Below are 26,628 nucleotides of genomic sequence, written 5' to 3'. Positions count from 1 at the left end.
GCTCCAGGTTTGCAGGCGTCAGTGTTAATTCTTCTCCTGGCACGTTCTGGAGAGCGTTTTGGTGCTGGAAATTGCCCCATGAGCCCAGCTGAGTTGCAGATGTTATGTTCCGATGGGGAACGTCAGCATGGAAACAGCTTAATCTCATGTCCTTTGGGGCTACGTCTTGGTTTGATAAGGTCATCAAGATGACAACCCCTGCCAAGGTTTTCTTCCAAACTTCCCCAGAAAGGGAGGAAGGATTGGTTTTTTTTCATTTAAGCTGGGCTACGTGATCTCTTCACTTGGCAGTTCAGTTAATTTGCTCCATCAGAGGCTGGTTCCTGGGTGAGATGCGGCTGTTGGCAGAGCCCTCTGCTTGCCTTGCTCTGCTGCACATCATCTCTGAGCAATATCTCACCAAGGTTAGAGAGATGGGAGGTTGCCAAGGTTGGACCTGAAGTAATTTGATGCAAAAAAAAAGGATAAAGATGGGAAAATAGGGATAAAGCTGTGGGAAAAGTTCTCGGCTTACTCAATGTTCATTGCACGTCTATGCAAATGACATGTAAAAAGCAGCACATTAGGAGCACCCTGTATTCAGGTTTGCCTGGAAATGTTTCTTCAAGACTGAAAGTGCATGACAGGGAACAGGGTGCTGCTAATGAAGGCAACATCCAGAAGGCACTTCTTGGGGGGTAATAATTAAAAATAAAAAAAGGATGATGCACGGTCTTGTAAGCAAGCAGCTACGGAGTCAGTACATTTTGGTGTGTGCTCTGGACAGGCGTAGCTTTGCTCCTACAAAAATGTCTGGGGCGTGAAGGTTTGCTCCAGACCAGCTGTTCTGCCCTGGGACCTGCAGAGCAGCTTGGTCCCCGTTGTCCAGCATCACCGCTCTTGAGCTTTTGTGGGACCTTCAACGCACTGGGCAGAATCTGGAGCCTGCAGATGATGCGGGCTGGGATTTGAGAGTTTATAAAAATCCACGATCCATGTTGGCGTATACAAATATATAAATTATTGACAGTTTTACAAAAGGCACACTGCAAACCATCTCAGTCCGACACCTGTACAAATCCCACGCCCCCCCTGCCCTCCCTTCCCTGCCCCTTTTCCCTGGCTTTCATCACGAAACGTAAGATGCTGCTGCTACGGACCCATGGCTGTTGTGGCAACTGAGGACCTCTTTTTTGGTCAGCCCAATTTGTCGGTGGTACTGTCCTTCTTTGATGGTCTTAAGACACTGTATGTTCTTCCCCAGGGTGATGCTTTTGATGGAAGGCAGGTATTTCAGCGCAGTCTTTGGCAAGGATGACACACCTGTCCCAGAGAGGTTGAGCTCTTGTAGGGAATTCAGACCAAAGATAACTTCAGCAGTCAGTGACTTCAGGTTGGGATTGCTGGATAAATCCAGAACTTGGAGGGCTTGTAGTTCCTTGAAGCAATAAGGAGATAATTCTCCAAATCCGTGCAAGCCACTGAGGGATAAATGAATCAAATCTTTCAGCCCCACAAAGTCGCCTTTCTCAATTCTGAGTAGAGGGTTCCCATCAAGATTTAAGTATCGGAGAGGAATCCCTTGGAGGTTTGGCACAGATGTTAGCCTGTTTCCAGAAAGATTTAAGTTCTGGATGTTAGGGATGCTCTTTTCATGATGCCTCGTGATGGCACTGAGCATATTGTAGGATAGATCCACATTCAGGGGTTTTCCTTGACCTTTTGAAGCAAAAACGTCCATAGATATATCCAAAAGCTTGTTATTGCTCAAATCTATGTCGCCCAGAGGAGAACTGGAGAAACAGTCCTCTGGAAGGACTTCCAGAGAGTTATGACTCAGATCCAAGGACTCCAGGTACCGAAGCCTGGAGAAGGTTGTGGGGGAAATCTTGGCAATTTTGTTGTAGCTCAGGTCAAGACTCACCAAGGTGGTGTATCCAGGGCCAGTGAGCATTGATTCGTTGATTGTTTCCAGTTTGTTTGATGACAGATCCAAATAGGAGGTATCCAGAGGGATTGGGACGGGAACAATGTGTGAGCCTATTCCACTGCAGTCCACCTTGGTCAAGCTAAAGCTGTCAAAGAGACCGAAGCTTTCCACTTCACAGTGGCAGCCAGGAAAGCAGCTTTTGGTGGTACCAAAACAAGGGAGGAGAAGCAGCAAATTGAACCAGGCTAGGAGCTGCATTGTTGTTGACCTGGAAAACAAGGTGATAAGAAAATAGATTTAATAATTACCATAGAAATTACTTCTTTGGAGATGTATAACAGTTTGAGTCATGCAGTCTTCTCCTCTGTCTTTCCAAAAGGATAGATTAAATATACCCTTAAATAACATGGATATCCCAAATCCTTTGTCTCTCACATTATGAAATCCATTGGGACCTTAGTGGAGAAAGAATATTGTGTTAAGAATCTTTGCAGATATCACCAAGTAAAGACATAACTGGAAATTAGCTGTAAGAACAGTAGGCCGCCTTAAAGCATGATCTAACTAACCAACATGAATCCTTTTGACTGGGCCCTGGAAAAAGCTACATGACAGCTCAAACCCTGGGTCATTTTACAGCCTGGCAAACTTCAGCACACAGAGGTCTTCATGTCAGGGCATCCCTGTGACCTTTGGGAGCGCTGAGTTCAAACCCTGCACTGACAGGTTGGAGAAATTATATAGGGAAGGAAAACCCAGAGATTTGTTCAAACTTCTTATGGGTGACAGAGATAACAGCATCATCAGAACATCAGCCAGGATGAACAGCTAGAACAGCAGGGCCTGTTGTGATGGGACAAGGGGTGATGGTTTTAAACTGAAGGAGGGGAGATTCAGACTGGACATGAAGAAGAAATTTTTATAATGAGGGTGATGAGACCCTGTCCCAGGTTGCCCAGAGAGGTGGTGGATGAACCATCCCTGGAGACATCCCAGGCCAGGCTGGACGGGGCTCTGAGCAACCTGAGCTGGTGAAGATGTCCCTGCTCATGGCAGGGGTGGCACTGGATGAGCTTAGAAGGTCCCTTCCAACCCAAACTATTCTATGAGTCCATGAAAGGCCAGCTGCCTGCTGCCCAAACAGACAGCATGTCTGGAGTTCATGCTTAGACTTCAGATGCAAATTGAGATTCATTTAGGTAGGTAGGATCATTGCTTTATATCAGGTGGCTAAAACCAACCGTCCTTGGGCTGGTGGCTGGCAAGACAGACAACAGCCAGTTGGCTCCTCACTTGACAGAGCAGAAGAACCAAGGGCTGCTCAGTCTAACCCAGACTCTGCTGTGATGGACCTGCCCAGGCATTGAGTGGAAAGAGCCAATTTATTTCATATACAGCCTCTGGGGAGTCTTCCCTTATTATGTTAAGTATTGTCTCTGATTAATGATGGCAGCAAGCAAGGAGCTCTCTCCACCCCTCTGGGTTTGACCCTTCTCCATCAAAACTGTTTGTCCCTCCATCATCACAGTTGAGGGAGGAAGAGAGTGGATCTGCACCTCTTCAGATCGCATCCCAACAGCTCCTCTGCACAACTGTGGGCAACAGCAGCTGTGTGATTTCAGCAACCAGCCAAAAAATCTTCAGCTCCTTATCTCTGGAGAGCCTGAGCTGGAGCGTGACAGCATCCTGCAGGTCAGCAGAGGCAGCAAGGGCTCTCCTCTTTGGTTCCAATTACAGTCATGGGTGACTCCTACCTTACAAACAGGGTCTCCAGGAGGCCAGCAACAAAAACCCCCACCAAACCAGGCAAGCAGACCCATCAGCTGCTGGTGACAAACAGGACTCACGTGCCAAGCACTCATTTAGCCAGAAAAAAAAATAAAATCCCCTTTAAATGAAAGTTCCCATCCCCACCTCAGTCCCCCTGGTCTCTGTTCTCACCTTTCCCACTGCTGTTTAAAAGCCTTTTATTAACTTCCTTGCAGTATCGTCTTTCTCACACACCCTTTGATCTGGTTGAGGCGCCTTCCCCACAGCCCTTGCACCTTCCCAAGACCATTTCCTAGAAGTTCACACTTTATCTTCCCTCATCCACCCCTTGGCATCGCTTTCTCTCCCTTTCCAGCATGGTCTTCTTGGCACTGCTCTCCTTCCCAGGAGACCCACCAGGGACTGCTTGCCAATGTGCAAAAGAAGTGCAAAGGGGAGAAAGCGTTGCAAAAATATCATCCTGATCACTGATACGACTTGTCTGGCAGTAACTCCCAAACCTCCTGCAAACAGCAGAAATTGGGACTCTGACCAAAAAGCCTGCAACCAAAGCATTGCTAAAGGCCAACACGCAATCCTCCGGAGTCCATTATTCCATAGAAACAACAGATAATCGGTAAGATAAGCCCTAGTCCCAGCCTATCTTGACTGTTTCTTGAGAAAACACATACATGTGCAGAGGGGACACAGGGGTCGAGCCCCTTTCTGCAGACACATTTCCAGATGTCGCTTTCCTAATGACCTCAAGGCTGATCCCTTCTGGTTCTGTGCAGACAGACCATAGTTTGCTCCTTTCTGCAGTCCCTCCTAAACTAAATACTGCTTGGTTTTGGTTTTTTTTAATGAAGCTGCATTTGGAACACACTGAAATGTATTATCACCAGCGGAAATTACAGCAGTGGGGAGCACTTTGGAAACTCAAAAAGCAAAAACCCAGATGTTAAATGTATAGGGAAGTACCTGAGCAAGCGTCAACTCAGTCAACTTGTATTTCTTCTGCCAAATCCCACCCAATGGTTATTCCCACTTGATGTCTCAACAGGGAAAACACCTCCTAACATCCCCTTTGAAAGCCCAGCTCAGTTCCTCATGGCATCCTGTTGGCTCTGGTGGGAGCTGGACCAGACCCCAGCAGGTCCAAAGACACATCAGTGTGAGACCCTGGCTTTCTGAGCACTGAGACACTGGTGGGCTCCTGCTGAAGAAAAGCAAGAGGGTAATCTCCCAAGTCCTAGTTTAACTGAGAGAAGAATCAAAGCCCATATTGGGCTTTGATTATGAGGCTGCTCACACCCATTTTGATGTGGGAATTCCCTTCCAGATCAGCCTCAAAAACAATTGTCAGAAATAGGCAGATACAACAGGTCCCACTGCAATGTCCATGGCTCCAGCCAGCAGCAAGCCTGAAAAATTATGCAGCTGAAATGGCATTACACAAAGCTCAGTTTAAGTATTTGTACAGCATCTATTGCCTTTTCCCTCCTTGCAGCGCTGCCCCAAATTCCTCCTTACTGGGTTTGCAATTGCTTTGCAGATGAGATGCAATCCATTACTGCCAGTTAAAAACTCCCTTACGGAGCAGCATGAAGCATTCATAGGCTAACGAGCCACTTGGCCAATAGCTCTGATAAAACGTAGGAGAAATAAAGGTACTGGTCATCTTCCAGTCCTAGAAAGATACTCCTGCACTGCCAGATAATTGACGAAGAGCTTAGTCAGGTACAGGCGTCCTTCATCATCGCATCGAGCAATCGATAGTGCTCTTTGAAACAGGGAAAGGAACACGCCACAGGCATTTACAGTTCATCTGTCTACAGCGTGCGTTTGAAACTGCATCAAATTGCCTTTGGACTGCTGCCTACGAGCTGCTCTGTTGACAAAGGCAGGAAGCCAAGGTATCCCCTCGTAAAAGGAAGATGAGTTATACTCTTGCAGCACTGGGGAGAATCATCTGGAGGAAACACCATGGGCCAGAAACCACGAGACCCATCACCTGGGTTAGTGGAGGCAAAGCCACTGGGAGAAAAAAAGTGTGTTCTCAGGCTGGTTCAGCCATGACCTTTTAATTTCTATGGCTGTTGTGGTGTAGAGAGATCCCAGGGATAAATTTTGGCCATCTGGCAGCTCTGGGGGGCTTGTTGTACCCACTGATTTCAACAAGAGCTGCTGGAGCTGCAGCATCGTAGAATCATAGAATAGTTGGGCTTGGAAAGGACCTTTAAAGCTCACCCAGTGCCACCCTTGCCATGAGCAGGGACATCTTCACCAGCTCAGGTTGCTCAGAGCCCCGTCCAGCCTGGCCTGGGATGTCTCCAGGGATGGTTCATCCACCACCTCTCTGGGCAACCTGGGACAGGCTCTCACCACCCTCAGGGACAACAATTTCTTCCTCATGTCTAGCATCATCCCCCATGTTTCAGGTGCCAGGAGTGGCTGCAGGGCTCTGGTCTTTATATGTTCCTCATGCTTTCTGCATGGCAACTATCCTGAGACAATCCCAAGGAGACCCAGTGATGGGCAACAGAGCCAAAGTTGGACCAAGCTCCCCAAATCCCACATCTCTCCCTGAGCCTGCAGATGCCCTGATGTCTCCTCCCTGATCTGCTCATCCCCTGCACCACCATGAGGCAGGACCCGGGCAGAAACCTCATACTGGAATTTCCCTGCCCAAAAAAACCCCATTAAAATCTGATTTTAAAACCAGACTGCAGAGGAAACGCAGGTCTCAGCTGATGATCGGGCAGTGGGGTGGGAGAGAAGAAACCTTTGTTATGGTGCTGTTGCAAATTCACGCTTCTCACTACGCTTGATTTCCCCTTCTTCTCTTCCTTAAACACTTTTCTCGCTAGCCTTGCCTGATCCACAGCTGAGACTTTTTGACCTTGTTCCAACCCAAGGAAGATGAGCTAACACATCCCGCCCTAGATGGAAGCCCATTGCTGGGGGACTGGTCCCCAACTCAGGAAGGCAGAGATGAAGAGGATGCTACTTAGGCCACCTCCGGTTGCCCTGGCAACCACCAAGCTGGAAATCCCTATAGCCAAAACTCAAGGACTAATTACAAAATAATAAAAAGGGGAGATGTTTGAAACTTCATTGTTTGATGGAGTCAGGAAATAGCCCCCTTGTTTATGCCGCACCCCTGGGCCTCCCCGTACGTGTCATTTGGAAACACATCAGCTGAAATGCAGCTTGAGTCAGGCCTGGAGACCCAAAGACACCCGATGAAGCTCAAGGTATGTAAGTAAGAAGTGCAGAAACACCAGGTTGTCTCTAGGGTGGTGTGAAGAGAAAGAAATTGTACCAAAAGGGGATGAAACCCACCTAAGATCAGACCAAATCTTGGAGATGCTCCTTGACCATGGCTTGGCCAGTTGTCCACTCTCCTTGGGCTGCTGCTTCCCACCCCATCCCTGGCTACATCCTCCAAACTTGAGTCCCACCCAGCAACCACGTGCACCCAGGATTAATCAATTCAGATTACTCATTCAACAAAAAAAACCCCTAATCTTCCTTTTTCCCTTTTGGTGGGTCAGTTTTCCAGCAAATCAGGTTGCCCACAGAATCACAGAATCCCAGAATGTCAGGGACTGGAAGGGACCTGGAAAGCTCATCCAGTGCAATCCCCCCATGGAGCAGGAACACCCAGCTGAGGTTCCACAGGAAGGTGTCCAGGCGGGTTTGAATGTCTGCACAGAAGGAGACTCCACAACCTCCCTGGGCAGCCTGGGCCAGGCTCTGCCACCCTCACCATGAAGAAGTTTCTTCTCAAATTTAAGTGGAACCTTTTGTGTTCCGGTTTGTACCCATTACCCCTTGTCCTGTCATTGGTTGTCACCGAGAAGAGCCTGGCTCCATCCTCCTGACACCCACCCTTTATATATCTGTAAACATGAATGAGGTCACCCCTCAGTCTCCTCTTCTCCAGCTCCAGAGCCCCAGCTCCCTCAGCCTTTCCTCACACGGGAGATGCTCCACTCCCTTCAGCATCTTTGTTGCCCTGCGCTGGACTCTCTCCAGCAGTTCCCTGTCCTTCTGGAACTGAGGGGCCACAACTGGACACAATATTCCAGGTGTGGTCTCCCCAGGGCAGAGCAGAGGGGCAGGAGAACCTCTCTGACCTACTGACCCCCCCCTTCTAACCCACCCCAGGTACCATTGGCCTTCCTGGCCACAAGGGCCCAGTGCTGGCTCATGGTCACCCTGCTGTCCCCAGGACCCCCAGGTCCCTTTCCCCTACACTCCTCCCTAATAGGCTCTCTGCCCAGCTGCAGGGTTAGCAGCTCTGACAGAGGAATAGGGAAAACAGGACCCATCTTTTCAATAACAGCTCACGATTTGAGCAGATCAGGTATGACATGAATCCCTGAGTGTCTAAGGCACGGTGAACAGATCCTGATAATTTCCACTTTTTTTCACCAATGTGCTGCTGAATTAATTCTGGATTAACAGCAAATAGAGAAACCTGTAAAGGAAAGAGGCAAAAAAAGAAGGGCTGGAGTCCACCTATCCCGAATAAAAGTTGCTGTCCTAGTGAAGAATGGAGGAGTTGGATTAGAAACTACATTTCATCAGGAGGGAAATTTGGGGATTGTCTTCTGGATCTTGCATCAGCCAACTGGACAAAAGCAAAGTCTTTATAGCAAGGCCCACAGGGCCCACTTGGCTGCAATCACTAACTGGGGCCAGGGGAAAGGGAACATTACTGGAAAGCAGAGCAAGCTGCATAGGATATGATAGAGACCATATATCCTCCAGACTGAGGCTCTTGAGAGGCTTTGGAGCAACAGAATGCTCCTTAGTTGCTTCTCCAACAACAGAAGTGCTTCAGAGATTTCTCTTTGCTTGTTTTGTTTCCCCCTCCCATTAATTAACCTGTAAAATAAGAACAATTATCAACTGAAGTGCAGCACTAACAACAGCTACGCTTTTCCAGTGTGGAGTCTCCCAGGCTGAGCCCAAATGACGGCACAGATGCAATCGCAGCCCATTCTCCAGATCCCACAAAACTGGCTCAAGCCAGCCCCCAGCCAGAGACTATTAATCCCTTAATTTGTAGGCACACACCCCTCACATGATAGAGAAACTGCTGCTGACAAAGTCACTGGGGATTTTTGATGTGAATCCATCAGAAATAACATTTATCAAGGCTTTTGCTCTGCCTGCTTCAGACTAGATTTTCCCTGCAGAAGAGTTCCCGAAACACATGCAGCAAAGAGCTGTGTTTACTCCCTCTGTAAAGCTCATTAAACCAATTAGTGCTTCCTCACAAAGGAGTTTTGGTGCAAACGGGAGCAGAGCTTTCTGATCAATTTGCTATTTTTTTGTTGTCAGCTGGTTTGGGGTTTGCTTTACAAATACTGATCCTGGTTTTCTACTCAGTGGTTGTGACTTCTTGGATTTAGGGAGAGGAGGGCTAATGAAAATCCAAGTATCTGCTACATAGGTTTGGTCCTGCATTTGTTTGTGTGGGTTTGAGGGATCTGAGTGGAGTTACTCCAGGTGTCGGTGATGGCAGGATGAGAATCCATCTCTTGGCTCTTCTAAATTCACCTCATCTAAATTCATGGAGCCTTCCACCAGGAGCCACTGCACAAGTCACTTTTGGGTGATCATGTAATACCTTGGGTTGGAAAGGACCATCAAAGCCCATCCAGTGCCACCCCTGCCATGAGCAGGGACATCTTCACCAGCTCAGGTTGCTCAGAGCCCCGTCCAGCCTGGCCTGGGATGTCTCCAGGGACGGGGCATCCACCACCTCTCTGGACAACCTGGGTCAGGCTCTCACCACCCTCAGGGGCAAATACTTCTTCCTCATATCTGGCCTGAATCTCCCTTCCTTTAATTTTAAAGCATCAGCCCTTGTCCCATCACAACAGGCCCTGCTCAAAAGTCTGTCCCCATCTTTCTTATCAGCCCCCTTATCAGCGTGAAATGCAAAGCTGCTTAGACAGCAGAGTCATCCCCAGTTACCCATCAGGATATAAAGAAGGGGACGTGCAACCCAGTCTTCTCCTTCTCCTTGCCTTATTTTCCCCGCCAGTGTATACAAGCATTGGGATGGGGGAAAATGCAGCCACTGGAACGGTGGTGTTAGCCCTTATGGCTCAATGTAAAGGGACACCAGAGGGCCTGAACAGGAGCTAAAATCACCCTGCAGGTGCATGAACACTTTTGGCTCCATCTCCCCGCTCCCTGGGGAAAATCAGACTTAAATGCAGGGAATGAGGGGGAAAAAAACCCCAAACCTCTGTGAATTCCTTTCTCCTTTAAAGCTGCCTAATAATGCATGTAAAAGCACCTCCTTTGCATTCAGTCAAGAGCCCCACCACCAAAGGAATTGTCGTTAGCAAGTAATTAACCCAGCGGTGTCAGGAATATACCTTACTAGGCTATGGAAGAATAATATATAATAGGCACTAAATGGGGGATGGAAAGAAAAAGTCTTTTCTCCTCCTTCAATGCAGCGATGTGGTTTTATTTTAGGCAGACCAGGGTGGGCGGCGTGATGGGACGGGTGGGCTCAGGATGGGATTTCTCCTCTCTGACCTGTAGGTCCCCATAGCTCACAAGAGGTGGCCACGACCAGCAGATCTCGAGCCAGTGGTCTGTTTGCTCTGCTGGGAGTTCTGTCCCTGTTCAGGTGATTTCAAGAGGGGACAAAACTGCCACGAGCTGCCCAGATCTGGATATGATAGAGACCCCATTGCTCTGCATCAAGCCTGTCTTTGCAAGACTTGAATTTCACAAAGAAAACCCCATGCAATTTGGCATGTGGAGAGATGGAAGGGCCAAGGCATTAAAAACAAGACACCATTCTTCATTTTCCCCACATCTCAGTTATCTCTGTTTACTTTTCTCAGCTCCAGACACAGAGAAACTACTGAACCAAAACCACAAAGATTAACCAGCATCCCACCGATGTTCTCCATCCTTCAGGGAAATTTTCATAGACATTACAGGGGATGGGATAGGTAAGATGAGCAAGAGCAAAGCCAAATTGTTAAGCATCAGGCACATTTCATAACCCCAAAGCCAAAAACCAAGCAGCCCCCCAGTCTACCACACGGGCTGCAGAGAGGACATATGGGATAGATCAAGAGGGAACCCAGCACCTTCTATAGCTTCACACTATGGGTTTGTTTTCAAACAAGTGACATCCCTTGCTCAGCTGAAATAGCCTCTGCTGTATTTTTACTTTAAAGTAAAAAATAATTATCCTTTCTTTAGAAAATAAATGGAGAGCTCTATTAAAATAATCTTTGCTCCAACTGTTAATGTCACAAATCCCATCTGCTTTGCAAGAGGCCACGGGTAATTTATCATCCTAGTGTTTAAACAGCGAATTGTTTGTTCCACTTGTGCAATCTCTCCCCCAGCATCCCTCATCCCTCCCAAGGAGGAAACCAAGGTGCGGTGCGGTGTATTTTGGGCTCTGACAAAAGGAAGCCTGTGTGGGCAGCTCTGCCAACCCATAGGGTGAGTTCCAGCTGATTTACATCTGTGGCTGAAATATGGATGATTTCTGCTGCCCCAAGATCTGCATGCCTCAAAAAGCCACATCTTGGAAGCAAACAGAAGCCTAGCTCCCAGAAATTTCACCTGGAATGGGAAAAAGTCAGTGCTACCTCCATCCAGCACAGGCAAATTAGGAGTTAAATCACAGCAGCACCAGGGTTTTGCACAAAAATCCCCCTTCCCTACTTAGCTGAGGATGCTGCCAGGTTAATAGTGGTTATATTTGGGGTGGGGGAAATAGTCTCCCATGGCTTTTGAAAGCAGTTTTGCTCACCAGCCTCATTCCAAGATGTGCTTGAGCCCAGAGGAGGCGTTCCTGAAAGGAAATTAAATTCACCAAGTCCCTGGAGCTCTGGAGGTGTCAGTGCAGCGTGTCACCTCCGGGATTCACGGGGCTCCTGGGAGCAGAGGGGATGTGATTCTATGTTTCTGCAACAACTTAACCCTAAAGCTGTATAGGGATACGGGAAACTAACTGCTGCTTTTGGGGTGTTCAGCCTGGAGAAGAGAAAGCTCTGAGGAGACCTTATTGCAACCCTTCTGTACTTAAAAGGGGCTGATAAGAAAGATGGGGACAGACTTTTGAGCAGGGCCTGTTGCGATGGGACAAGGGCTGATGCTTCTGAATTAAAGGAAGGAGATTCAGGCCACCATGAGGAAGAAATATTTGACTCTGAGGGTGATGAGAGCCTGGCCCAGGTTGTCCAGAGAGGTGGTGGATGAACCATCCCTGGAGACATCCCAGGCCAGGCTGGACGGGGCTCTGAGCAACCTGAGCTGGTGAAGATGTCCCTGCTCATGGCAGGGGTGGCACTGGGGGAGCTTTGATGGTCCCTTCCAACCCAAACTATTCTGTGACTTTATGAGCATCCTGTCCCTCCCGTTGCCTCCTGGCTATGCCAGCTGCAGGGCCACTCAAACCGGGAGCATCAGGAGCCTCACACCAGTTCCCAGCAGCCTGGGATGCCGGGATCAAACAAGATGCCCATGAGGGATGCAGAAACTCGGGGCTTTCTCCTCCTCCAGCATCACCCCAGGGGTGACCACCCCAAATTCTTTGACCCTGCTGCTTCCCATCCTCCCCTGCTGCTTTTTAATAGTAAGCATTTCCAGGAACAGGAGGTCTTGCTGTCCTGGCACTTGCTGCATGTAACACAGACATCATCCCAGCCAGGAACACAAATATTTTCTTAACTGCTTCCAATTCAGCCTGAGCAGGATCTTTATTGTAAACCCAGCAACACAACCCAGAATGGGAAGTCTCCGTTGCAGAGGGGTTATTTTGGCACGAATAGGTTTAGAAACCAGCCCTTCAGCATAGCAAAGGGAGAGGTTTACACCTAGTTTTACACCAACCCTGATGCATTTTGCTGTAGAGGGACTTGGTAGAGCTACAAGCAGATATCCCTGCCCCTTCCATCATCTCTGATGCCCAAGGACTCATCGTGATGCACGGAGGAAGGCTTGGAGTACTCAGGCTTTACCCAAATCACAGGGAGAATTAACCCTCGTTCTTCAGGCCTGCATCCCCCTTTGCACAAGATCAATTTAAAAATGATGGATCACAGCTTGTTCTGCAACATCAGGGCTGTACACGCCACTCCCTCCTCTCTGACCACTCCTGGTGTCAGACTAAGAAATCCAGCAAGCTGATGTAAATTTTTAAAGCATAAAACACCTAAGACAGGGCCTTATTTCTTAGCTGGTCGATTATTGACAGCTAAAAGTGATCCCAGCAAGATTTTCCTGTAGCCTCAGCTTTTGATAATGCTCTCCCACATCTGACCCCCAACCCCAGCCAGTTCTTGTGCCGGCTCCTGCAATGACGATATTTTTACAGAGCACTCCAGCTCCCAGAGACGTGATATAATTCAAGAGGAATGCATGCTGGGACGAACACCATATGCCAGGCCAGCGAGAAACATTAAGAGGTGCAGCACAGGGAGGGGAAACCTCCTGTCCATGCTGGACACTTCTTGGTTTTAAACTGTCAAGCAGTTTTAAACTGTTAACAGAGCTGCTCGGCCATACCCTCAGTGTGAGAAGACATGGAGCTGTTGGAGAGGGGCCAGAGGAGCCCCAGGAATGATGCGAGGCTGGAACAGCTCTGCTGGGAGGACAGGCTGAGAGAGCTGGGGTGTTCGGCTGGAGAACAGAAGCTCCAGGGAGACCTTAGTGCAGCCTTTCCAGACTCAAAAGGGGACACCAAGAAAAATGGGAACAGACTTTTGAGTAGGGCCTGTTGTGATAGGACAAGGGGTGATGGTTTTAAACTAGAGGAGGGGAGATTCAGGCCAGACACGAGGAAGACATTTTTTACACTGAGGGTGGTGAGAGCCTGGCCCAGGTTGGCCAGAGAGGTGGTGGATGAACCATCCCTGGAGACATCCCAGGCCAGGCTGGACGGGGCTCTGAGCAACCTGAGCTGCTGAAGATGTCCCTGCTCATGGCAGGGGTGGCACTGGATGGGCTTTGAAGGTCCCTTCCAACCCAAACTATTCTATGACTCTATGATCTCTAGGGGCTTTCCAGCTCTTTCTCCTTGAAACAGAGGTGGCTGCAAATCAGGTGTCCAAACGCTACCTCTGACCACGTGCCTTGGCCATGGTGCTCTGCCCAACTCCAGCAAGCAGAGGTGAACAACACAGACCAAAATCACGCAAAAAGCAAAGGGGAAAGAAATTCACCCCACCTGGGCCACACCTTCAGCCCTGCCAGGAGGATTTTAAGAGGACCTTATCCTTGTGCAGCTTTATCTCTCTGAAAGGCAGCATCTCCCAACCTCCCTTGTCCTTACAGCCCTGCGGGGCTTCAACACAGGAGGGCAAAGCAAGGAGGCAACAACAAGCTGGGTGCCCCTTGGTGCTGCCCTCACTGGCCCAGGGCTGCTTTGTGGGCTTTTTATTTATTTTTGTGGTTGGTTTTCGTATTGTTTTTTTCACGCACAATAATCTCCTGGCCTCTTTGCCGCCTGTGGCTCTCAGCGTGCAGCTGCAGACCCTCCGCCGAGGAGATAATAAATACAATCCTGGCCGTTATTGTTGCAAACAGCACAGCTGGAGGCTCCCATCTCATTCCCCTCACGGCCCTTCTTCCCCCCTCGCCAATAATTTTGCAACGTGACGCTGAGAACAATGAACGCAAACAAAACCGCTCGGTAGAGCATCAGTTCAGGAGCTGCCCCCACCCTGGTAAAGCACGTGAGACATTCGCTACGCCCAGCAGATCTCCTAGAAGATTCAGAAAGGGGGGATTTGGAGAGGGGAAAGGGATCTGGGTAAAGCTGACAAGGGGTTTAGCCACTGGGCATCATCCTCAGCCCAGATGATGCTTCATTGCTCCAGTGTTGTGGTTTCTCCTTAGCTCTTTACCTCCTCTCCATGGCCAGGATCATGGAAGACCTTGGGTTGGAAGGGACCCTCAAAGCTCATCTAGTGCAACCCCCCTGCAATGAACAGGGACATCTTCACCGAGATCAGGTTCCTCCAGTCCCTCTTGGCTTGTGCAGGGTCTTGGAGAGAAGGGTCATCAAAAGTAGGTTGGGAGAGCCATGTCCCCAGCAGGACCCATTTCTCACCACTGAATTTGCTGCAAGTCTATATTTGCATGCCTCAGTTTCCCTCCTGACACCTTAAGGCTGACTAACCCCAGTGTCAAGAGGTGTTCATTCCTGTGTGGCAATGGGCCAACCATCCTCAGGTTCAAATCCCACCACTTTAACTGGGAATGGAGCACAAGCCAAGATGCCCTGGTCTCACCCCATGGAGAAGCCCCCTGCCAATGCCACCACAACTGGTCCAGTCAAATGCCACCGCTGTCCTCATGTACCACGTTCAACTCTTGCCTTGCCAGGACACACTGGGGACACCAGCCCTGCTTTTTCCTCTGCAAAATGGGTAGCAAGGCCTGGGGACAGGGAAGGGGACATCTGTGGAGGTGGCTGTCTTGGAGAAGTATCTAAGCACCTCTCGAATCAGTGCTCACACACTCTGAAGGGTGGCTGCAGCCTTGGTGGGTGCCAACATCACACCTGCCTCTCCAGGGACCTCTACCCACCCATGCTGCTCACCTCCGTCCTGTCCCCATCCCTGTCCCCTTGTTGTTGGCGCAGCTCTGTGGCACTTCTGCCATGATGTGGAGATGCCTTAAGTCACCCAGGATGCACACAAGCATCTGTCTTTACTATTTAATCCTGTATTAAATGACCTCCTAACACAGTTTGACCCGAAATCACTGACTGGCTAAGTAAGACTTCCCGAATTACAGCATCCTCATACATGTTCCCTACATGGTGCTGGCCCCTTGCACTCTGTTCCTGTTGTGAACTCAGGAGATAGGGGGCACCAGGGGACATTTGGGGACATTCCAGAAGAGCAATGCTCCCTCCTGTGTGTGAGACTGGCCAGGTTCACTGTCACCCTCTGATCCTGTAATCCTTTGAGCTGGAGATCTCTTGGAAGAGGTCGCAATGCTCTAGTCCTGGGTAGATACAGCGGTGTATGTTATAGAATCATAGAGTCGTTTTGGTCGGAAAAGACACTCAGGATTGAGTCCAATCATTAGCCCAACACTGTCACTAAACCGTGTCCATAAGAACCTCATCTATGCGTCTTTTAAATCCCTTCAGGGATGGTGACTGCACCACTGCCCTGGGCAGCCTGGTCCTTGGGTGGGAACTGAGCCTTTGCACTGGGATTAAAGGGCTTTGAAGGAAAAGTCTCCTCTGTCCTGCTGTGTGAAACTTGGCCTTACTGTGCATCCTACAGCGGAGTTCTCAAGGATAGGAGGAAAAGAGGTGATTTTGGCCCCACTTGGAGAGCTCTGTGCAAGTTTTTCTCTTCAGATAGGATGGGGATGAGGAATCAAATCTGGTTTGACCCATTTGCCACAGCAGGACTTTGCCTTTAAGTCTCAGTTTTTCCTGACAAGAGATATTTTATTCAAACTCAAAAAAAACCAAAATAGCCCTTATTTCTCTCCCCAGCCCTGGATTTGAGCTGGCAAGCGCAAGCCAGAGGAAAAGAGAGCAATCAACATCACAGACACATGGACAGCAAAAGAGAAGCAGAAGGGGAGAAAAAGGGAAGGAAAAGAAAACCCGCAGATACTGTCACTCAGATATTACACACAGCACACGGCCCTTTGCTCAGCTACAGCAAAGATAAAGTGCCTTTTCTTCTTTTCTCCGGTTTGCTGCTGCTCTAACAGGCAGATTTCCAGCCCGGTTAATGCAACTCAGGAATGTCCCGTGCTAAGGCAGCCAGGTTGGTTTAATCTCTTACAGGGGGGGAGGCCGGGGTGATTCTCAGAGCACGTATTTCCTTCCCATTGCTGCACATCTTAAACACTCCTGGAGAAAATGATGGAAACTCCCAGGGAATTAAATATATATATATATATATATATAAATTGCAATATAACTAAAAATCTCAAGGATTCTTTGTACTGAATGGCTGAACCATTCACACATTCCCCTTGATAGGTCCAGGTGCCAAGTTTTAAGACAAGAAGTGGCTTGCTCAAGCCAGGCTTTATCTCTCCCCTCAACATCTCGGCATTCGGAAGTTTCTTTTGATAACCTGCCAGCAGGTCAGCGCTGTGGCTACCGCACGGCTTGGGGGTGCTGGGGGTCAGGAGGGCTCCGGACAAGGATGCCTTGTCTTATCCCACCCTCTGCTTCTCCCCACCAACCAGCTGACAAGCGAGGAGGAGGAGGGAGAAGAGCATGAAAGAGGAGGAAAAAAAGAAAAGCGGTTAGGGATGGAGGGAAAACTCTAAACCTTCAGAAGACAGTGGCTCACCTTTATTTCCCCAGCTCTGTCTCGCACAGGGGTGGCACACGCTGCTGTTCACTGCAGGGCTGGGGGAGCACAGGATGCTTTTTCCTGTATATTTTAAAAAATAGATATATTTTTGCATGTTTTTGTTTTGTTTTGTTTTATTTTACAGCTCTTTTCTCCCAATTTCTTCCCACCCATTCATGCTGTTTTATGCCTTGCACTCAATCTTAAAGAATGGGGGTGAGGGATCTCCCTGCAGCTTTCCCACCTCACCGTTATTAATTAATATCCCCCGGGATGTCCATCACGTCCTGGTTCCCTCCGGGCATTTTTGCGATTGCTCCCCGCTGCCTCTGCCAACAGCTGCTCCAATTCATTCACGAACCAGCAGCCTCTCCCCGCAGCGGGTGCCACAGGGGGATAACAACGTGTCTGGGTGCTGCCACCCGACCTCCTGCCTACCCCGGTCCCCAGCATCATTCACCCCGCGTACCCACCACCTCGCACCAGAGCCGAGATTGACAAAAACTGAGCACAGGTCAGGGCCTCGCCAGGTCATTTCTAACCCACATTGTGAGCAAACACCTCTCCGGGACGGCGACTGGCGCCTGTGGGTTGTGAAGGGACACGAGCTGTGCCCAACGCCAGGATGACGGCAGACGCTAACCCACTTTGCAGCGAGCAGCCGGCCAAGTTTAGGCTGCGAATTCTCCCCGCTTCCCTCTGGTTCTTTCAGCATCTAACACATCCAGCGTGCTCGTTACTCCTGGAGAGATCAGTCTAAGCCTTGCCTTTCCACAGTGCCTCTTCTCCCCGTCTTTGCTTGGCTCTCTCCCGCTGCGATCAAGCTCCGTGCGCTGCCAGACGAGCTTCGGAGCAGCGATCAATGCAATATTTCAGCGCAACGCCAGCGACCGGCACCGGCTGCTGTCTGCAGAGCAATGGCACAGTGTCCACCCCAGACAAGTTTCCCACTGTAACTTGGGTGAATGCGGTTATTCAGGCTAACGGCAGCTGATTTATCATGGCAGACACCCGGGTGAAAAAAAGCGGAGGCTCCTGCGATGAAACGCCGTGAGATCGGCTCGGTGCTCTCGTTACCCCCGCGCTCAAATTCCGTCGCTGCCACCGAATTACGTGAGCTGACCGCGATGGAGAGCATCGGTTAACGGAGGCGACGCTGCTTCCCCACGACACGAGCCACCAGCTCCATCCTCGCCGCTCTCACCCTCCCCAGCCTTCCCCAACCCCAAGCAGAGGCGTAAAGTTGACGGAGGACCCTTTTGTTTCCAGAGAGCGCGAGCTGGCACGTGTTGTGGTTTACTGGGCTAATAAATCCGCCCGTGGTCTGCGCCTTTTAATGACTGCAGCATTAATAACAAGTTTCCATGGAGCTGCTTAAAAGTTTACAGGGTGTGTGCATTATCAGGGGAACCCCATGCTTTCTGACCTCCTGACTCAAAAGTCACAACCAGCAGCTTTTTTTTTTTTTTCATTATTATCTTCTGTTTTTATTGCAATAAGAGAACAAATAAATCCTGGTCTGCTTCCTTTCCCTCCTTCCCCCCAACCCCAAACACACCTTCCCCTCCAGCTTAATCCACTTAGAGGCATGGGAAATTCCCAGGCAAGGAGCTTTGTCCTGCCCTTATCTCTGCAACCCGGGGGGTGACGAGCCCCCTCTGCACCTTCCAGCCTCTTCACCCCATGCAGGACACCCCCATAGGCTTTGCCCCCCACCCCTTCTCCTTTCTCCCCTTACCTTGGATGAGCTGCAAACCCCTATGAGCCTCCCAGCACCAGAACCCGAGCAAAAAACCTCTTTTCTAGCCCCAACCTCAGTGCTGGGAGGGGAGGGCCGGGGAAAAGGGGGCGGGGGGGAGGAGAGGAGGGGAGACAGGGAGCCCTGTGTGAAATCAAAGCCTTGAAACCGGGCAGGGGAGGCGGTGCGGAGCCTCCAGCTGCTGCTCGGATTACTTTGCAGCCGTGGCAATCCCGAGCACTCTGTTAAACCACCATAGCACCGGGTGGGGGGAGAAGGAGAAGGGGAGAGATCCCGGTTGGAGACGCTTCATGCCCTCCCCGTACACCCGCCAGGGCGAGGGAGCCGGGCTGGGGGTTCGAACTCACCCCGCTGCACCCCAAAATTGCCTCGCTTTGAGAAAGCCAGAGGTGGGGGAAAAAGTACCTTACCCCCACTCGAGACCCCTGTTCTCCCCCACTCCGCACCCCAGGTGTTTTGTCCCCGCACCGCTGAGTCCCCACACCAGGCAAACTCATCACACCAAAAAAGTTTCCCCACTCGGAGGCCGGGGGGTGTGTGTGCTCCCCAACAGACACCCCCAGAGCTGGCCCTGAGCATCCCCAGCTCCCCGGGGAGGCTACAGGGAGGGCACAGCCCACCCTTACACAGCGAGCTCCCCTCTCCCCAAAAATTGGGGGTGAAGGGGGGGTTCCAACACCCCGCGGTTCTGCACACCCAGCCCTGGGGAGGGGATGGGGAGGACTCACCGGGACCGGGGTTGGTTCCCACGGCGGGGAGCGGGAGCCGGCAGCAGCGAGGCTTGGGGGCCGGGTATCCCCGTATCCCTCCTCCTTTCTCCTCCTCCTCCTCCTTCTCCTCGTTCAAGGCGTGCAGCTGGCCGGGCAAGCGGGCTGCCCCCTTCCCCGCAGGAGGAGGGAGGAGGAGGGAGCTCAACAGATGGCTGCACACAAGGGAACATCTGGGAGGAGGAGGAGGAAGAAGGAGGCAGGACTTGCGCTCGGCTGTGCCGCTCCCGAGCTGGCAGACTCCCCCCTTATGGGGGAAAACAGGGGGGTGGGTGTCAAGCCGCCTTTGCATGCACACACATACAGACACTCGCCCTCCCTGCTGCTTTGCATCCCCCTGGGTAAAATTATTTGTCGTCCCTTTGCTTTCTTGGGGATCAGTTCTGGGCTCCCCAGTTTAAGAAGGACAAGGAATTAGTGGAGGGAGTCCAGCGGCTACAAAGATGCTGAGGAGTTTGAAGCATCTTTCTGATGAGGAAAGACTGAGAGAGCTGGGGCTGTTCAGCCTGGAGAAGCTGAGAGGGGGTCTGATCAATGTTGATCAGTATCTCCAGAGTGGGTGTCAAGAGGATGCACCAGACTCTGTTCAGTGGTAACAAACGACAGGGTGAGGGGCAGTGGACACAGACTGAAACACAGGAGGTTCCACCTAAACGTGAGGAGAAACTTCTCTGAGGTGCCAGAGCCTGGCCCAGGCTGCCCAGAGAGGCTGTGGAGTCTCCTTCTCTGGAGACATTCAAACCCACCTGGACACCTTCCTGTGTGATCTGCTCTGGTGACCCTGCGTTAGCAGGTGGGTTGGACTGGGTGATCTCCAGAGGTCCCTCCAACCCCAACCATCCTGTGATTCTGTGATCACTCCAGGGTTACCGTCACAGCACAGCCCCGGGCTGTATTTTCAGGAGAGGGTCCTGTTCCTGAAAACCACCTGCACCCAGTTTCCCAGGCCTATGGGGTCATGACCAGCTCTGGCACCCCAGGGTGCTGATAAGGACAAGGCAGCACTGAGGTCTGAGCACTGCTGGAACCTCAGGTTCCAAGTTTGGGGGGGATTTGGACTGATGAGTGTGCTGCCTCTGGTTTGGCATCCAGAGTCACCACCAGCTGCTGCAGGAGACTGGGACTGATAAATCGTGTGATACAACCCTTTGAAATAGAGTAAAACAAACAAACAAAAAAGCAGGTAGTAATCCACAATTTGGGGAACGGAGAGTCTGGACCCCATCGCTGTAGGATGAGCAGTCTCTGTGGCTTCTCTGAAGAGGACAAAGAGGAGAATTTCTTGACTATTAGGTGTAATGGCCCAGCAGTGGCTCAAGTTGGGATGCTGATAATGGAAAAAGAATCAGAAGCCTAATCTAATGTCGTGGCGCTTTAACACTGTTTGGACAAGGGAAAAGGGACCTCAATGGTCCATGAATCACAGGGATGAAGCTTCCCGCACCATATGCTGCCCATGGTTGGTGGCCAGTGACAGGCTTGTGACAGGTCCCAAGCTGTACATTGGCCTGTTTCTTAAAAAGTTGAGGTTAAGATGGCACAACCAGGCTCCCCATGTATATTTTTATTGTCGCTGATGCTTTGAAATACGCCACATCCGCAAAACCAATGGTCAAAGTTTGCTCAGACCATGACCCTCACACAAGAATGTTGCTGAGATTTGCATTTAGTATGTCTTTGTGGTGAAAAGGTGATGAAAAAGGAGATTTTTGCCCCACTCAGCTGCTTCCTCTGAGCACATCACTCCACAACCTGCCTGAAGATTTGCAGGACTCAGCTGAGCCGAGTGCTTTTTTGGGGAAAACCCCTTAATCTAAGGTTATGATTTTCCATGTAAAGGTGACAGTGATATCTTCAGACATGAACAGTCTGCTGTAAGGATCCATTCACCCTAGGTCTGTTTTTATAGTTCTGGGTAAGGGAAGTTGCTAAATTGGAAGCTTTTGTTTAATTTTCCATTTTGTTCATTTTTCCATGCCTCGTGCAAGGCCTTTCCAATGTCAAAGCTGGCCTCAGAAAAGCAAAAAGACAGTTTGAAGCTGGAAGAATTGGGAATTAAACTTTCTAGCTGAGATAAAGTCCAGCAGTCAACACCCTCAGGTCTGGTGATTTGAAAGGAAGGCTTGAAAAAAAAGGCTTGAAACCTCTGAATTTTGGTAAAGAAAGATCTGTAAATTTTGTTTTCTTTATTTGAAGCCTAAAAGGAGCATGCTTTGCAATAGTTGCTTGTAGAGGAAATTGTGTACTCAGGTATTTCGTTGCTTAGGTTAAAAAATAATCAACAGAAAGGTGTTCTGACTTGAACTTCTAGCACTAAGAGACATTTCAATAACATTTCACCAGTTTGATGGAGTTGGCCCAAATCATGGTGGGGAAAGGGCTAACAATTTAATTCTGAGTGATCTGGGAGTGGGGATTGGCCCTGATGTGATGCTAACACAAAAATGGTGCTGGCGTGTGTCCGTCTCTGCTATTTAGCTCCTTCAACCATCTCCCACTGAGAACTGCACTTCTCCTGGAAGTGGGGTGACCTCCTGGTCCTCAGTCCGTGCTCTGCAGAGATGGATGACAAAGTGATGCCTCACGCTGCCCATGGTCCACATCTCTACCATGAAACCTCTCATTGTGAAGAGCCTTGGCCGGACAATCCATACATGCATCCTCCTACCAGTAGATCAAAACCAGTTCATTATCATGGTAACACCAAGGTCATTTTTAGAGGACATTTAGTCTTAAGGTCAAGTTTTCCATCTTTACTGTTTCTATTTCTTTGCCACATAGGAGCACGTTGTCTTAAAGACAAAACAAGGTTTTCCCAGAGTTGCGTGGTCCCATGGGCCAAACCTTCACATGCAAAGCCAGCCAAGCTGTGTTCAGACAGATTTCCCCGCCTGTTTCAGATGGTTTACTGCTTAAATACCACAAGGTAGGATGAAAGATGGAAATAGAAAGAGATTTGTTTGAGGTCACGCAGCACCAAACGGTGCTACGACCTCACCTGGGGTTTTTGGCACTACTATAGGCATGGATTACCCTCCTTTCTCACCTTGGAATAGTAAATGAGGGCAGGTCTGCTAAAATTACTCCATTTTAAGGTCTAGATACTACATAATTTTGCCAGCACCCTGTTGAAACAACAGAAAGCTGGGAGCCCGATCTCTATGTTATTCCTTAGCCCAGATGCTTTCCTTTCTTGCTCTCTCCAGGTATGAGGGTTTGGTCTGAATTTATGGCTCATTTCTGCAGCTCAGCTCTGAACCAGCACAGATTTCAGATTTCTTTCTGGCCCTGTGACCCTGAACAGCATCACTCCAAATAACCCTCATATCCTGCTGCTGCAGAGACCCTGACAGGTCTGAGGACCATAGGACATCTTCTCCCAGCTCGGTTCTTCCACCCTGAGCCTTCCTCTGACCTTCCGTTCCCAGAAGACACCAGCTCAGTTCCTTGTTTCTCAACATCTGATAACATTATGCATAGTTGGGCTTGTTAAAATACAGGCAACTCTTAAGCCAAAGGAAAGATAGCTGAGTCACTCTGAGTTTCTCCTGAATAAATTCTAATAAACACATATCAGGCAACAGGATTTAAAGAGTGAATGAGGATGACATAAGCTGGATTAGTAAGATCTAGCATTGGCGTTTTGCCCCATGATGTTCGAGTCCCTCCCTGAGATCTCATTTCTTTTATTTCCCTTCCTTTTCTTACGCAATCCCAGGAAAGGACATTTCTCATGCACAGAAAAAGCCACAAAGCCAGATGGGTGCCTTGCAATCCCCAACTCTGTTCTTCTCCCCATCGTGTCCCCCTCCCTGGGTATTCCTGCAGAGGAAGGAGCCTTCCCTTTCTGCTGTGCAAGGGATTGCTCATGAACTCTCCCCTCTGTGGCTGAGATAGAGCAGATGTCTTAGGAAGTTATCCAAGCTTGATTGCCTTTGATGGGATGTTTCAGAAGGAAGCACCCACAGCAGCATCCAGCACCGTGGAAGAGTTTAATTATTGCAAGAAGTTAGCAAAAAAAGGTGCCCACAATAATAGCAAACCACCACCACCTGTTCACACTGGGAGAATTGTGAAAGAGGTATGTCTGTCTGTCTGTCTGCTCTGGGCATGTTTCTCATCCCTGTGGGAGTCCTGTAGTAAATCAGAACTAGAAGTAGATATTTTTTTTAAATCTCCTGTAACAAGCAAGACTTAAAAAAAAAGCCACCTGCAACTATGCCTGTGGCATTCAGGGGAGCTTGGCGATCTTGGAAACATGTTGCACTCTACTGTGTAGAGCCTTGGTCAAAAATACAGGTTGTTCTGTAGGTCCATCCACACCCTTTGTCACTGAATCACATCCTATGAATGGACGTTTGCTCATCAATCATTGACTGCAGCCAGCTCCCTTGATCTGTGTTGACCAACAGACTTGTATGGAGAACGGGGTCAACTCTTTGCTCCCGATGTTGATTATATCTTTCTTGATTGAGACCCAGTAGGAAAAACACACAAAGAATACTCGAGAAAGGAGGCAAAATCCAGCTCCTCCTGGTGGAAGCCCCATGGCTGTTGGCAAGGTTCAAGGTTGCCTTTGCTCATTCTTCCTGCCTGGCCATATTAATTTTGATCTCCTTAGAGCCTGGTGACCCAGCTTGAGCAAGAGGGACAGAGGAGACCCCCTTCCTCACTGTTTATCTCCTGTCTCTGATGTTCCCTCACCCCAGATGCTCTGTACCATGGTGAATTTGATGCTGTTTTAGCTAGTGGGATCTATAGATTATGGCACCCTTGGGCTGAAGACGTCCTTTTTCCCTCCATTTTGACCAAAATTCAGCATCAGTAAGGGAGGGAAGCTTCCTCCCTTGCTATTCAGTAGCCTGACTCACTGAATATCATGCAAGAGCATTGAGTTTCTTATGGCATCACCTAGGTCCCGTCCATGAAGTGACAGACATGAGAAAGACACTGTTTACACTGAGGGTGGTGAGAGCCTGGCCCAGGTTGGCCAGAGAGGTGGTGGATGAACCATCCCTGGAGACATCCCAGGCCAGGCTGGACGGGGCTCTGAGCAACCTGAGCTGGTGAAGATGTCCCTGTCATGGCAGTGGTGGCACTGGATGAGCTTGGAAGGTCCATTCCAACCCAAACTATTCTGTGATTCTATGATGAAAAGAAGGTCTCATTCAGCTTCACTGAATCACCCCTAAATTCCTTCTCTCCATGGACAGAGGAGGAGGCCTGGGGACTTAGACAGTTTTATCACCATGTTGAGGCCAAATATCTACTTTTTAGGTATTATGGAGCCAAGGGAATGTGGGCTTTTGTCCATCTGTCTGTATTAGCTGCTCCTGGGAAGTGAGTGGTTGTTTCCCAGCAAGCTGCTCACTGGACTTTGATACTTTTCTCTGCATGTTGAGTCTCTCATTGCAGATACTGATGTCCCTAGGGCCAATGGGTGGGAAAACCGTGTCACGCTTTCAGGACCTGTTTCTGCGATGTTGAGTTCATTCAGTTCATGAAAGGTCACACCCTCAGCCCTGTTGAATGCTGCCTGGAGTCATGATCGTTCATAAGGTCACAGAAGGAAGGGAGTGAAGCACAGGGATTTTAATTTTTGTTTTCTCGCTTTTGTTTGAACAGCTTTGGTTTGGCACTGGCAGATCAATCTGTAGATTGAAGGGGTATTGTCATCTTTCTAATGCCACGCTGGGGTATCCACCCAGTTCCATGCCTCTAGATCCTCAAATCCTTAGAGGTTTCTTCGTCTCTATTTCCCATATAACTTGGGTGGAATCAGAATCCCTTTGAGAAGGTGGAAATCTTTGAAAATCAAAGCCAGACTGTGTGGCCCGTATTTACCCCCTTGATCCATACTGAAAAATCTGCGTGGTGCATTCAGGGAGCCAGCACCCTACTTGCAAGCTACTTTGCTGATTTCATGCCCAAAAAGAATATTGAAGCATGGGATGAAGCTCTTTACCCAGACAATGAGAGACCTGAAAATCCTCTTGAAGCACAGTCTGGAAAATAAGACTGATTTACATTGCCAAGGTGAGAAATAAGGAGGAGTGAGGTTAGAGCTGTGTACCATGCATATGGGCTACAGAGACAGCTCTCAAGATGCAAACTCAAAGAATAATCTATGTTGGACGGGAGCTCTAGAGGTCTTTGGTCCAAAACTCCAAAGTTACATTCAACTTTCATCCCAGAAAGCTCTTAAACACTCACTTAACATTTGCATTTGCTAAAGCTCCACTGGCTTGACTTCTGCAGAGGACTCTGAGCTTCACTAAACACCCATGGCCTTTGTTAAATGTGTGGGTAGAAGTACTACATTGCTGAAACAAGCCCTGCAGCAACATGTGTTGTGGAGAAAAAGGAAACAATAGACGATATTTAGCTATTTTTTAAATGCTATTGTTGGAGAAAGCTGTTGACACACTTTCCTTGCTCCCTCAGCAATGAAACCTGGTTTCCTAGTCTTCTGCACATTTGCGTCCTGTGGTAACCCCAGTTCCTCCCGGTGTCCCCTACCATTGTGGTCAGAAAAGGGCAACCTATGGTATTGCTGCTGGGTCCTGGAGGTGCCATCTGATGGACCAGGAGGCATTTGCTGACTGATGAGTTGGATGCTGCCTTGCAGGATGAATAAAGAATTGCCTTTCCATTACCGACCCCATTAACATAGGTTAATTTGTATTTAATTTTGCTTTTATTTGCCTTTAATTCTTCTCTCCCTGGTTAAAGAAACTTGTAGGAACTTCATACCCCTACAGAGTGGCCAAGACCCTTTTCTGAAAGTGGGGTGGTACCAGTCTTAAGTGTTGATGCTTAATGGCCGGGCAAAATGAACACACAGGCATAATTTTGTTCAGGATCCAGACTAGGAGAGCAAAATAACTCCAGGCTAAATAAAAAGCATCATTTTTCACCCCATTCTTCTGCTTTTATCAGTCTAAGATAAAATGGTTCTGAAAGCTTTCTCCTTCTTTTAATGTAAAAGATAAAATTCACCTATGCACTGAAGCTTTGGAAGAGAGTTTTTAGCCCAAAGCACAAAATCATTACTCGATGGAGTTAGCCTTTGAGCAGCCAAGTTTCAAAAGAAAACATTGG

The 26,628-nt window shown here is 49.1% G+C and overlaps 1 protein-coding gene across 3 annotated transcripts; it reads right to left on the bottom strand.

The window, feature by feature from the left end:
- Positions 1–490: 490 nt before the first annotated feature.
- On the bottom strand, positions 491–19,702 carry TSKU (tsukushi, small leucine rich proteoglycan). Of its 3 annotated transcripts, none has more exons than XM_065833458.2 (3): positions 19,489–19,702; positions 16,999–17,082; positions 491–2,177 (listed from the first exon to the last, which is right to left on the bottom strand). In XM_065833458.2, the coding sequence occupies exon 3, from the start codon at positions 2,165–2,167 to the stop codon at positions 1,109–1,111; it is 1,059 nt and encodes a 352-aa protein (XP_065689530.1). In that variant the 5' UTR covers positions 2,168–2,177; positions 16,999–17,082; positions 19,489–19,702; the 3' UTR covers positions 491–1,108. The 3 variants fall into 3 exon arrangements, with proteins under 3 accessions (XP_065689530.1, XP_065689539.1, XP_071671594.1); XM_065833467.2 differs by lacking the exon at positions 19,489–19,702 and adding an exon at positions 18,740–18,857; XM_071815493.1 differs by lacking the exon at positions 19,489–19,702 and adding an exon at positions 17,769–18,119.
- Between the last annotated feature and the right edge of the window lie 6,926 nt (positions 19,703–26,628).

Source organism: Patagioenas fasciata, chromosome 1 (genome assembly GCF_037038585.1).
Source record: "Patagioenas fasciata isolate bPatFas1 chromosome 1, bPatFas1.hap1, whole genome shotgun sequence".
In the NCBI taxonomy this organism is placed as follows: Eukaryota; Metazoa; Chordata; class Aves; order Columbiformes; family Columbidae; genus Patagioenas; species Patagioenas fasciata.
The sequence above is the reverse complement of the archived record's forward strand: the minus strand, read 5'-3'. Positions and strand labels throughout refer to the sequence as shown.

Bases quoted from the DNA above. Each gene is read 5' to 3' on its own strand.
- TSKU (XM_065833458.2), bottom strand. From the start codon at position 2,167: ATGCAGCTCCTAGCCTGGTTCAATTTGCTGCTTCTCCTCCCTTGTTTT.